Raw genomic sequence first — 13,561 nt, forward strand, 5'->3', positions numbered from 1 at the left:
TTTCCTTTCAGTCCTGGCTACTGCATACTAGGTAAGGTTAGACATCTGAAAGGAGATAGAACTGCACATTACCCGTGAAGAAAAAAATCCACCTGAAAGGCACAGTGAGCAGCTTCATTTACATCCCTTTTTACTTTACTTTGTCTTGTCCATCAGGCAGGAAATTTCCATACCTTATAAAGCCAATTATCCTATTTTAGGTTCCAAGAAGAACCTGACAGCTGAGATTCAAAATACTTTTACATGACTGGGGACAGGTGGGAAAAATTTAAGCTGGACATATGAAAAGGAAGAGCAAAACACACAAACAATGAGAAACACAAAAATAAAACTAGATTTAACGGTGATTGGAGGCCATGACAGAGAGGATAAGTGCATATCACTGCCCATTTATCTTGGAGACAGGCTGGAAAGAAAGAAGTACTCTTTGCCACTGGGTAGCCTGGAGGATAAAGAGCTGGTAGGAACATGTGATGCTGTTTCTGAGGCCAATAAACAGTTTTGCAAAACAGATCCCAAAGGCTATAGCAGAATATCAAGGAGAAATCCGCCCTGTGTGAAAATTTGGAATGAAATGGACTTTTAGAAATAGTTTGTCACTTCAAAGGAGTGGTGCTATCTTTAATCTCATTAAGAAGCAGCATCTCCATCACCTCTCTTACTTCGAGGCCAAAACACCTGGGATGATGGTCCTGGTCCTTGGGTCATCTTCTTCCAAGTCACTGCTAAGTAGACATTCCTAGCTGCTGGTAATAACTCGTTCAGAACTCTATGCTCTTTTTTCTTTTGCTTATACTTGCCTATTCTTCCACCCCTGCCCCATTTCTATCACTTTTAACGATCAGTAAGTAGAAGAAGAGTGTGAGATGGTAATTCCTCCCCTAGATTGTGTCACCTATCTCAGACCTTCTACTTTTTCAGGAAGAGATGGTTTTCCTCAAATGGCTCCACAGAGGCATTAAGTTGCTTTATGAAAGCCAGGGAGGGGCGGACTGAATATCTTGGAAGCTAAGTGAAGTTTTTCCCTTGCCTTTTACAGGCCCTGGATCCGACTCTGCCACTAATGTATTAATTGATCAAAGCTCCAATTTTGATATGTCCTGATATTTCCGGAAAACAATCTTGGCTTAAAGCACCTCTTTGAAAAACTGGAAGGGCTAGCAGAGAGAAATATCCAATGTTCCCATTAAATTAATGTCACAAAGTTTTAATTGATATTAAAGAGACATCATTATTAAAGGGAGAATTACATAAATTAAGATGTAAAATGACAAGGAGGCTCTTATCAAGAGATAATCAAAGATAATCACACCCCTGTGGTGCAGCAAGAAACAAGGCACAGCTGAGTGCCTCCAAATCTCTTAACAAGTACAGCATCAGAGCCCTTCCATGTATCCTGCACAGCAAAAACACACAGACATTTGTGTTTGAGAGAAAGTCATTGTGTCATTGGGCCCCTGTAGGACAGGAGAGGCTTTCAGGGAGGCCCTGTAGGACAAGATACTTTCAATAGGCCCGCTGCAGAGATTTCTTTCTGTAAGCTTCTGAGGAAAACTCATTTAAAACTCTCTTTCTGCTGGTCAGAGAGAAAATTAATTTTATAAACAGCAACAGAAACCCAAGCACGGAAAATGGGACCTCAAAATTGCAAACAAGCATCTGTGGCCAGCTGTAACTAAAATTCCTTCATCATCTATGTTATTAATCTATGTTATTAATCTGTTAACAACCTCGTAGCACCCAAAGGACTTTGTTCAGCTGCCTAAAGAAATAAGAGAAGATCGCATTTATTGCATAAATAAAAATGTTACTTTTTGGTGGCATTTTTCATTCTCAAGTAAATAAGCAGCCCTATGTGTTCCAGGTGAACCAATGATGGTATGAGAGAGCAGAGGAAACCAGATTGATAACTAGAAAAGAAATCAAACCTATCATTGCCCTCGTCATTCTCCATTCTCAAATCAGTAAACTAAACTCAGTTGTATATGGTTAAATGGTGCGTGCATGTTACTGAAAAAGATTTATAGGAATTATAAGCAAGGAAAACCTTGTTTAAACAAAAATTGTGATTTCTCTTAAAAAAATAGTTTCTGAGAAAAAGCATAGATAGGGAAAAAAACTTAATACTTATCTTACTACAATCCTCCAGCTCATAATTGAACCAAAGTATGATTTTGTTTTGACTTTTAAATGTCATTTTATATTAAAAAATATATGAATATACATTATAATATAAAATCTTTCAATGTTTCAAAATCCAAATAGAAAAATCAAAGACCTTGTTTCAAGTTTGTTTAAAAAGTCTTTGAAACTTTCATACCAAGATGAAAAATTGCTTGGAAAAAAAAATGCTGATTTTTTCTGCAGAATGCAACCTCCAGTTTCTCAACAGCTGATGTTTATTCAGCTCTGTACCATCAGCTGGTAATGAATGGAATGCCTGAAAAATGATGCAGGATCCAGCTGATCAAACGCTATTTCTCTTCTGCTGCTGCCAGCAGAAGTAACAAAATCCCTGGTTCCAGCAGGCACTGATGCTGCAAGTTTGTCTGCTTCATCACCAAATCAGTGTCCCTCGCAGGTGCTGCTGCTGCAGGCATCATTTTTCCAAGCAGTAGAAGACAGCTAGAGGACTAAGCGAATAGATCAGTGCCCAAAACTCATCCTGAAGCTGTTTCTTTTTTCTCCCTACGTGTGAATTTAAAAGCCAAACTTTACCTAAATTGCCATGGAGCATGGTTGCTTATTTGTTTCCCTAAATTTCCGTTTGAAGGGTTGTTGTGCAACTCAGGAGACACTGAGCTAGTTCCTGCAGTGCTTACCTTTTGCCCAATATGTCCAATTAAAAGACTATTAGCTACAGATGTGTTTCCCAAGCTTTCAACAATGTCAATGCCGAAGTCTGTGCAAGCATAAATCTGGAAACTCTGGAGTATGAGGTTGCTGCTCCTGAAAATCTATATAAAAACATAATAAAGGAATATACCAATACCAAATAAACCAATAATTTTAAAAGACTGTTGTTTATAACTGTGCTTTTCTTATAATGTAATAGAGAGAGTGAGAGTGCAAAACAACTGAATTTATATTTATTATTTGAGAATCTCCCCTTAATTTCTTTTTTAGCTTTCAATTAATAATATAAAAACTTACATTCTTCCAATTTGTTTTCATGTTAAAATATAAAAGAACAGTATAAAATAAAATCAGAAAATTGGTAACAAACAGGGTAAAACTGCTCTAAATTGTTCCCCTGTACTCGGCTCTGGTGAGGCCGCACCTCGAGTACTGTGTTCAGTTTTGGGCCCCTCACTACAAGAAGGACATGGACGTGCTCGAGCGAGTACAGAGGAGGGCAACGAAGCTGGTGAGGGGTCTGGAGAACAAGTCTTACGAGGAGCGGCTGAGGGAGCTGGGCTTGTTCAGCCTGGAGAAGAGGAGGCTCAGGGGACCTCATCGCTCTCTATAGGTACCTTAAAGGAGGCTGTAGCGAGGTAGGGGTTGGTCTATTCTCCCATGTGCCTGGTGACAGGACGAGGGGGAATGGGCTAAAGTTGCGACAGGGGAGTCTTAGGTTGGATATTAGGAAGAACTTCTTTACTGAAAGGGTTGTTAGGCATTGGAATGGACTGCCCAGGGAAGTGGTCGAGTCACCATCCCTGGAGGTCTTTAAGAGATGTTTAGATGTAGCCCTTAGTGATATGGTTTTGTGTAGGACTTGTTAGTGTTAGGTCAGAGGTTGGACTAGGTGATCTTGGAGGTCTCTTCCAACCTAGACGATTCTGTGATTCTGTGATTCTGTAAATATCATGATTTTGATTACTTGAAAGAGTAATAGCGTAACATTAAGGTTTATAGCAGAAAGATGCCTTGAAACTAACCAGAGGTACTGCTTGCAGTCACCTAACAGCTAGGAGACTGTTCCTAGAGCAAGCTTAGGGAAAGAAGCAAAATAAACTTGGTCATTAACGTATGCTGGGACAGTACTGTACAAAAAAATTACAAGTTAGGTGGAGAAAATCACAAAAACATTGCAAAACTGTATCCTTTTGTTTTATTTCTTTTCATACAAGTAACCTTTTCCAGAGAGAATATGCCACTTTAACGCACTTAAAAATTGAACATCTTCAAAAGAAGTGCCATACGATGGGTTAGACTAGAAAAAATGCCTTACAGAGAAACACCTACAATCTCTTCAGTTTATCAAACAGGGGCTTAAAAGGGTCACAGACTCTGAGTACCAGTATGAAAATAAAATGTCATATAATAAAGTTGTGGGTTTTTTTTTGGTAGGGGTTACTCTTGTTTTGTTGGTTTTTTTTTTTGTTTGTTTGTTTTTATCGGATCAAGTCATAGTGAGCTACAATAACTGGAAAGTGAAGCTAGACAAATTCAAACAAAAAAGTGCACATTTTTAACAAGGATGGAAAAATTTCCATGCAAACCATTAACCCTATGAAGGCAGCAGGTCCTTCACCAACTGCAATCTTTACAAATATTTCAGATCCACTGGGAGGATTGTTTTGTCTGTATTATAGTGACAGACATACATACATTAGATGGTTAGAGAGTCCACTTCAGCTACCCACGATGATAATTTTTGTTCTGCACTGAAGCAGATTGCTTCTGCACTGAATTGTGTTTCTGGCTTCATCACCAAAACCTCCAGCTGAGGGGCACGGAGATACAGCCAAGAGAGGTTTTACAGCAATTGTGGCCTATTTGCAGCCTGGAAGTCATTATAGATATAGTACACATCTAGAGATCAAATAATATTTCCTGAGCACCATGGAAGGCAGTCAAGACAAATATACCTGGGCTCCACCTTGGCTGCTCCAAGCTGTGAAGCTGTTGAACTGAACAGGGCCATTTGGGCTGTCTGGCAAATATTCTGGGTATACGAGCAATCCATGCCTGTGTAGGAAAGAAAGCAAAGGATACTTTTTCTTTACAGTGCATATATTCATGGCCATATTTTCCTATTCATCATTTGATATCTAAGATCTTATGACAGTTCTCTGCACAAGACTTTATCCTTTATTCAAAGACTAAAAGCTCAAGGATAGCAGTATTTATTTCAGGCATCTAATAATGTAGGAGAGCTTACTTGAAATCTTTTCAAGTATTTTCAGAAGGCAGCACATCAGGGCTAACAACCAGCATGCTGTACCCCTGACAGGCACTTGCTACAGCACATCCTCATCATGTTCATGAGCTTTCAACCAGTGTTGGCTTCAGGTGAGTCCTAAGTGAACCTGGATGGATTAGTCCCTTCTCAATCTTGGATTCAAACAACTTTGAGTACACTCTAAAACTATGTGCTCCTGAATGCTGTCCTTGGTTTGATCTTCTCAGAGATTTTAAGTCCAGAGTATTAGCCAGATTGAATCCATCCACTGACCAGCACAATGCCATTTTTTATCATGGTTTGTTTTAGGGAAGCACAGGCAAAAGCTGCAGTGAACAGCTGTTGCTGGGTACTACACGAACTAGCGTTACTTGTAATGTCAGGCAGACATACAGCACCGTTCAGCCTGTTGGCCTGCAAAATGCTTATTCTCCATTTCAACCTACTTAATCAGAGGCTAAACTCTTAACATTGATTATTCATGCTGCTATTCTATAAAGCATCTGGAGGTAAGAAATGCCACTCCAGGTCATGTAAACCAGTGTCATATCTCTAATGTTGGCCTGTAACACATGTTAAAGGAGAGGATCAAGAAAGAAATTGTGCATGTGTTCTCTTGCATGCCATCCTCTTCTGCTCAGAATGTCTGGCATACTTAAAATGAGCTTTATATCCAACACATGAGTACATGCTTCAGTGCTTTGCTGTTAAATGGTTGAGGAGGAAATGTGTTAAATGTGGTGCTATAAACTATATCAGGATCATTTAAACAAGGGGGTAAAGTGGAGGTGCTTGTTAACAGCACAGGAGAACTCAGCAAGTTAACAAATTGGGCTTGTTAAAGAAGACGAAAGGACTGTATAGAAACTACTAAGGAAACAACTTGCAATCAGACCCTGAAAAATAGCCCCAACCACATCGCTGACTTTGCTCTATTGTTGAGAACTCTGCTTTACAAGAAAGAAAGCCCTTAAAAAGGTGCAAAACTGAAGAAAAAATCCTGAAAAGAGAGAAGAAGACTTTTCTGCTCTCCACTGCAGTTATAATTAGTGGTACCATGCACAGAAGTCTCTTTAACCAAAGATCCCCAAGTACCTTGTGCAGGAATGGGCGACGTTCTCACTGAAGGACAGGAGAGGCATTTTGGATGGTCCCTCAGGGGAGAGATGAAATAAATACCCATACCCAGCAGCACACACGGTGTTACCCTGCAGAGAAATGTATACAGTTGTGAAAAAGATTACCACAGATTTCTGAAAATTAAAATAAGTTTCATGAAAACAAACGAACAAACAAAAAAAAGGCAAGCTCTGGTAAGTCTGGCTGACAGAAGCTGGTACATTGTTTCTGTATCCATGCTCTCATCCTGTTCTTGCTCTGTCCTTGGGCCAGGCTCACAAAAACCTACTCTCAAACCAGACAGCAAGGGCTGGCCTAGCAATAGGAACTCCTGACAGCAAAATGGTATTGATGGCAAACTATACTTTTTCCTGATTTACTTCTCAGTCTGCATGTTTCTCATGTCTCCCCAAAGTCAATACAGCAAAAAGAAACAACATTGGCATTGAAAAAGTGACACCCTGAAAAGTCAAGACAAAGCAAAGAAATACATCTTCATGCTGTGTCAGTGTCTGAACAATTAGACTTATTCAGATCTGTGATAAAACGCTTGGGTTTGATTCTTTTTTACAGGTTAAGCGACTAACCATAGGGAGATTAAGTCATTGCCAATTAATATCTCTTAATGAAGAAATTCTGGAGTTGCTTTCTTTGCAAAGAAAAAGGAAGTGAACATAAGCCTTATAATTAGGAGTTTAGTTCTTGCAGAGTCTGTAGCAAGTGGGTTGTGCAGGAGGTTGTACAATGGGTTAGGAGATGTTCTCCAGGGCAAAAACCTGCTCTTACCTGCTTATTTTGGACAGTAGCCAAACTGACTTGTTTTGGGATGTTGTCTATACAGGGATGCTTTCATGTGCACATCTGGGCATGATCCCCCTCAACTGTCTTAGATGTGTAAAATTTTGATGCTGAAGTCCAGGCTGCTAAACTTAGGCTCCCTTTCCAGGAAAAAAAGTAAGGTGTAGGCATGTCCAGAGGGCAATTCATCCTGTCTAGCCTTAGATAAGATTAATTGCTCTCTGGAGGTACCTAGTTCTCTAGAGGGAGTCTAAGATGAGCTTTCTTGCAGGTATAAGAAGAGCTTGCTCTCTAAGATTGGGACTGACCCAGCGACTACCATTCCTAGGTCACCGGACAGTGTTAAAACACTAATGGCTTTTTGGTCCCTGATGGTCCAAATCAAAGCTGAACCTGGTGACCCGGAGGTGAAAGCCTCCATATTCCAATTACTTTCTCCTGACCCTTCCAAGTGTGTTCCCTACAGTCGTGATCTCTGACATCTGTCAAGCAACGAAGATATATCAATAACCAAAGCACTGCTCTCTCCATCCCCTGGTAAAGCTGCTGCTTTTTCCAAAAGTGCAGCCAGAGAACCTTTTCCTTTAACAAAATGCTTCTGCAGTCCTGTCACATTATTTCCAGGATCTTTTACTTGTGACTCCAATCATGCATTCTGCCGATGATTCATAAGGAAAAACTGCATATTTATTCAGCCAGCTAGTGGCTGGAGGGCAGGGGTTTTAGGCAAGGAGGGAATTTTGTGTGGAAATCAATTCTTTGTGGAAGTCAGTATATTATGAATGTCCGTGCAACCAAAATTCCAGAGAGAAATTACCTCCTCAAGCATGCCAAATACCTGGAGGTATGCATCGCAAGTCAGTAAAATAAGTGGCTGACGTTTAAAGTGACTCTTAACAGTACAACCCCGCAAATGTAAATATTTCATGAATTTCTTTTAAATGATTGGGGCTCAAAGTGTTGACCTTATGGATGACATTAAAGCTCTGGAGAGTATGTCCAGCACTGTTCCCCCAGTTTCAGAGCCTGGTAGGATGCAAGGAGTATCCCCAATGGGCTCACTTCAACACGTACACAATTTGCAAAAGGTTTTAGAAAAAAATCTCAGTAGGAATGAAATGGTGGGAAACAATCAATGCCAAACAGATGCAGCCTCACCTCTTTGGTATTGTGGAGAATGGCTGGGTTGCGTGGTGCTGGGGAACAAAATCACTTATCAACAGCACGACCATCAGCCACTCCTCTGACGGGGAAGCGTGGGTTGATCTCCGCCCTGCTCATTCTTGTTAAAGCTGTTGCCCAGTCTTCAAAACAGCATTGCAAGAAAGGAAAGAAAGCCTGCTGGCTGAATTTCTTAAAACCCAATTTGTGTGTTGTTATGCACAAGCAGTGCATGCTGGTGCTGGGATTTAAGGACATTGAATGTTTACGAATAGGAAGTTACTACAAAAAAGCCAAGGACATCCTGGGCCTAAGAAAACTGAGATAAGTTGTTGATTTTTCTAGTGTTTTTGTTGTTGTTTGGTTTGGTTTGTTTGGTTTTTTTTTGCCTGCACACAGGAATAGAACCAGGGACACATGGCGTTCACTTCAGTGACAAAACAGCCAGTAGCAAAGAGAGGCATCTTCTGTTCCACTTGCTGATACCAGACAAGAAACCAGCCTGCTAATGAAATTGTCTTATGTCACTAAACCAGGGCTTCCATACTTTATTAAAAAAAAAAATGCTAACTTTGTCATAACCATTTTGCACTTATACTGTATAAAATTTTATCTAACAGCTTGATTCACAAATGCACTTAAGAGCTTAAGTCAAATGGAAACCTGTGGGAATTGGGTCTCTGAATGTCTTTTTAGGCTCAGGTTTGAGTGACTGCTGTGTCCCAATTTCAACACCGTTTAGGAGACCACCGATTTTCAAGGAAATTTAAGCTCTTCAGTCACCGACGCAAATTTAGGCTCCCAAGTAAATTGAGCAGATATGAAAATCTTGTTGCAGGACTCACTGTGAAAAGCTTAACCCATCAAGTGCAGAAACTGTAACACGGTCTGGACTTAGAGCTCTCTGTCTACCTTAGCTGTAATCTTTGCTTTAAAAACTGCAGCCTGTAAACTTAAAACCAGTGATTGAAAGATGAAAATCTAGAGAAAACAAACAAACAAACAGCCAGTCATCCAAATAAACAAAAACCCTAACACTGGAATCTAGAGGGCAAATTTTTATTCTATGTCATGGCTTGGAAGCCAGGCAGTGGACAGATGAATTAACTTACTGACATTATGCAGTAGTTAGCGAGTTGTTTTACCAGATAAATGGTGCCTAACTGTGTAGCCCTATGGTCCTAGTGCTGTACCAGCATCCCCTGATTTACTGATTATTATCATACTAAGAAAAAGTCCACAGGACACAGGGGGGTTGATTGGAAAAAGACGTAGCCTTTTCTCTTAATATCCACGTCCCTCCATGTCTTCTACTGAACACAATACTTACTGTAGAACAGTAAGTACGCCTAATAACAATTTTTAGCTGGGTAACTTCTTTATATTTTCCTTAAAGCCAACTCTCTCGCTGCTGCAATGCCTCAGATAGCCCACTCCAAGAAACTGCCGACGCTGAGGTATATCAGCAACCCTTCAAGGGCCATCTGCTATTCTACCTTGAGTAAAACAGCTTTGGAGAGCAGGCTTAACCCTGATGTTTGGCTGCACAGCCACAGATGCAGCTTTCGGCATATCTACGAAGACACATGAACTAAGAGAGCTCTGCAAATGTTCTGAAAACCCACCACAGTCAGTTCCCACGTACCCATAGAGATAATTGCAGCAACCCTTCGCAAAAGCTGAGCCACTGGCAATCCAGCAGACAGCTCCAGGGTAAGTCAGTGCATGATAGTACAAAACTGTGTTTAATGGAGCTGAAATTCATGTGATTCTGCCTCGTTGTTGTATTTTTAACCATATTTGATAGTCTTAAAAATGATAAATACACCCTTGAGGGAAGTGCAGGAAAGTCCTCTCCTTCTTCCTAAGTACTATTGGCTTCAGACTACCATAGGAAATGTGTTGTTCTCTTTTTCACCTTCAAATTTAGGTGCAATTCTTTCCTCCTGAAACAGAAGCCCAGGGGGCAGTTTGGTCTTCACGGACACTTAGTAATTGCTTTGGTTTCTGTGGGTTAGCAATAGAACAGGTCAGAATTATTTTTTTTAATGAAAATGTGCATTTGTCACAACTGAAACTGTGGTAAGAAAGGTCAGTTACAATGAAATTCCAGGCTTAAAATAGTTGAGAAGGAAAAGTGGTTTGACATCACTGAAAGATGTAGGTTTTTGTTTGTTTGTTTGTTTGTTTCATGAAACACTTAAAAGTGACTATTCTGAGATGTAAGTGATTTGAATAAGAACAAAAATCTATGTATGAACTAAAAGAAAGCATCTCAGAATTAGCGAACAAAAATATGTTCACTGAGCTCAACTTTTTGATGGCAGGGTTGTTAGTCATTAAGCTTTTTAATTTTTCAATATTTTGTCACTATTTAGAACACTGAAATTTGCTTGCTTTTAAAATCAATGTCATTTTCATGGGAAGGGGAAAGCATTCTCCTTCTCGCCCTGGAATGCAAATCTGAGACTGTGCATTAGCTCTTATTATAAATCCAGATGGACGTACATTTGATATTGCTTAAATTTATTGTGTTTATCATCAGTCCATTAAAATTGAGATTTTCAAAAAAATTTAGAATGACAGAAGAAGAAAAAAATCTAGTGAACCTGAGCTCATGATAACTTCATGATAACTTCACTAGCTGAAACTTTCATTTTCCATTTTGTCTAGGCATAACTGAGTAATTACTAAAGAAAAAAAAAAAAAGAAAAATAGCTTTTACAAGTATCCCAGGAAGAAGAATATCACTGCAATATTGTACTGCATCCAAGTGCAGCACAATTTTCAGTAACTATAAATTTGCCAATGAATATTATCTATTTTGTAATGTGCACATTTTTTTTTATCCCATCACAAGCACAGTGTCTGACAGCTCAGCCAAGAAGCAAATGTTGTGTATGTCATCTCCCAGGTAAATGAAGCTCGTTATCTTTCTGATGTCTTTGAATAGAAAAGAAATATTATGTTTTATAACTGAACTTCTTACCTCAATGTGGTTGGCAGGAGCCCTGACATAGATCCCTGCTGGTGACAGAGTCTCAATGTTGGATAAACCCTCTGTTCCAGAAAGGCCAATCACTAGGTTGTTTCTGATTCTGTTCCCCTTTTCCAGTCCTTCTCCTTAAAAATAAACAAACAAATAATTAATTAATAATAATAATAAAGAAATAAATAAATAGGGAAAAATATAAACATAGCTGGGCACATTCTATTGCGCACATCACAGAACTTTCTGGGTTTTTCAGTGCCTGCTTTGCTGGCATGGTGCACCTGGGAATTAGATTTGTGTGACTGTCCTTGGGTAGGTCACTGTCTGAAAAGCACTTAGAAATCTGTGTTTAACAGAGAAGGCTGTGACATGGTCAAAGACTGCCATGGCTGATCACAGCAATGTATAGCATGGGAAGGGGAAGGCTGTGTGCTTCAGAAAGGTCAGAAGGCCACAACCAAGATAGAATAGAATTGTTCAGTTGGAAGGGATCTTCAAAGATCATCTAGTCCAACTGTCAACATTGGTGTGAACTGTATCAACGATTTGTATCAACGATCTGACAAAGATTAGACCAACATTGTAAATATGATAAAAAATAGTTTCAGCCACAAAGAGCCTACACTCTAATCAAACAAATACAGTCAGGCAAAAAATAGTACAATACATATTCTGCAAAGGGCAACAGAGACCACAATTCCACAATTCAATATGCAGAAAACCCTGTATGAAGTGTTATATGTGAATATAACTGCAGACATACTTTGCCCCAGGATTATGGAGAAATGAATAAAGGGACTATTATAAAGTACATTTTACATCTGGGAGGGAAAAAAAGAAAAAAAAAAGAGAAAAAAAAAAGAGTTTCTAAGTGATTCCACCTATGGGTACATAAGCAAAATTGTATCTTCTGTGTCTCCATACACTGCCCCACTTATTTATAAGAAAAAATCTAAAACTGTCACAACGCTGCACAAAAGCGGAGGTTCCCCATCCCTAAATGTGAAACATGAGGAGAGAAAGGAAAATTAATCACTCAATTGATCACACAACTCAGAGTCAAGGGATGCTCCAGAACAGTATTGAATTAGGGAGAAAAATATGTATCTATATCCTTTTACACTACACCATGAAGAAACGTGCCACCCACTGACAAACAGTGGACAGACCTATGCACAGGTCAACTCCAAATAATGACACAGCAACATATGTTCCCCTGCTCTGTTGGTGTGAAAGCAGAATACAAATTGAATCATCTCTGTTTGGCCTACACCAGGAACAAATAAAATCTATTTAGTTTTGTTTTATCAAACAGAAATTATCTTCGACTATACCTGCTCCGGTACTATCCCAGATACAGATCCCTTCCCCAGTCATTACTTCCCTAAATGTAAACCACAGCAAAACATATGAGCTCGTGTTTTGGAGAGGAGAGTAATTACTTTTAGCCTTCCTCCCAGTCTTTTGAGCCTTTCTCCATTTTTGGAATAGTATCCATTTAGGAAATATTTCCTTTCCAGGATATATTTACTACAAATAATGCCACTACCAGAGCATAAGCAGGGTCCTAAAGCAGTCCTTATGACAGCCATATAGGTTTGTGAGGTAGCAAAAAAGGTCTTGGCTTCCAAGCTGAGACCTGGTATGTCAATTAATTCTAAGCCCAGAGCGACTTTTTATGACTGTCTTGCAAAACCCCTGAAAATACGGGTTTTAGATGAAATCACTGAGGGATTCTGGAGCTGCAAACAGCCTGATATAATAAATATTCCTTCACAGGCAACAAAATGATATATAAATTCATCCATCAGACCCTCTGGAGCTGCTGACAGTGAAGCCATTAAAGACATCTTGGGGTAAGGTGTATTCAGGCTGAAACTTCAAAGGAAATGTTCAGCTCAGCCCAGACTCCTTTAAGCCAGAAGCATGTCCTAGCACAAGTGAGCCAAGGTGTCCCAACAGGATGGAGATCTTGTTCTGCTTCCCCACAGCCACAGGGACTCTGTGTCTCACCTTTGGCAAGTCATCACATCTCTCTGGGCCAGCTCTCTTCATCTGCAAGATGTGTACAGTCGCTCTTCTTTTATTGGTCTCCTCTGTTTAAATCGTAATCTATCACATCCTATTATGTTTATATACAGAACCTAGCATAGGGACTCTCTGTGTGAGGGGAACTGAAGGCTCTTTTTTTTATCTCTGTTTATCTTAAAATTGGTCATTTTTTTATCCTATCTCTAATGGAAACAAAAATCAAGCTTTATCTTTAGGTATTCAGGCAACATGAGATCCCAGCAGAAGATGCTGCAAGTCAGTCTCCTGATGGTTAGTTAGGAGAAATATTTTGTTGTTTAACAGTTTTGTTG

The 13,561-nt window shown here is 39.6% G+C and overlaps 1 protein-coding gene across 1 annotated transcript in view; it reads right to left on the reverse strand.

The window, feature by feature from the left end:
* The window catches only part of PKHD1 (PKHD1 ciliary IPT domain containing fibrocystin/polyductin), a 256,426-nt gene that overhangs the window by 126,278 nt on the left and 116,587 nt on the right, over nt 1–13,561 (reverse strand). The window contains exons 41-44 of the mRNA XM_066993217.1: nt 11,196–11,329; nt 6,224–6,336; nt 4,815–4,914; nt 2,823–2,957 (exon numbers count right to left, since the gene is read on the reverse strand). Coding sequence (XP_066849318.1) covers nt 2,823–2,957; nt 4,815–4,914; nt 6,224–6,336; nt 11,196–11,329 — 482 coding nt within the window. The remainder of the gene's footprint in view (nt 1–2,822; nt 2,958–4,814; nt 4,915–6,223; nt 6,337–11,195; nt 11,330–13,561) is intronic.

Source organism: Anser cygnoides, chromosome 3 (assembly GCF_040182565.1).
Source record: "Anser cygnoides isolate HZ-2024a breed goose chromosome 3, Taihu_goose_T2T_genome, whole genome shotgun sequence".
Classification (NCBI taxonomy): domain Eukaryota; kingdom Metazoa; phylum Chordata; class Aves; order Anseriformes; family Anatidae; genus Anser; species Anser cygnoides.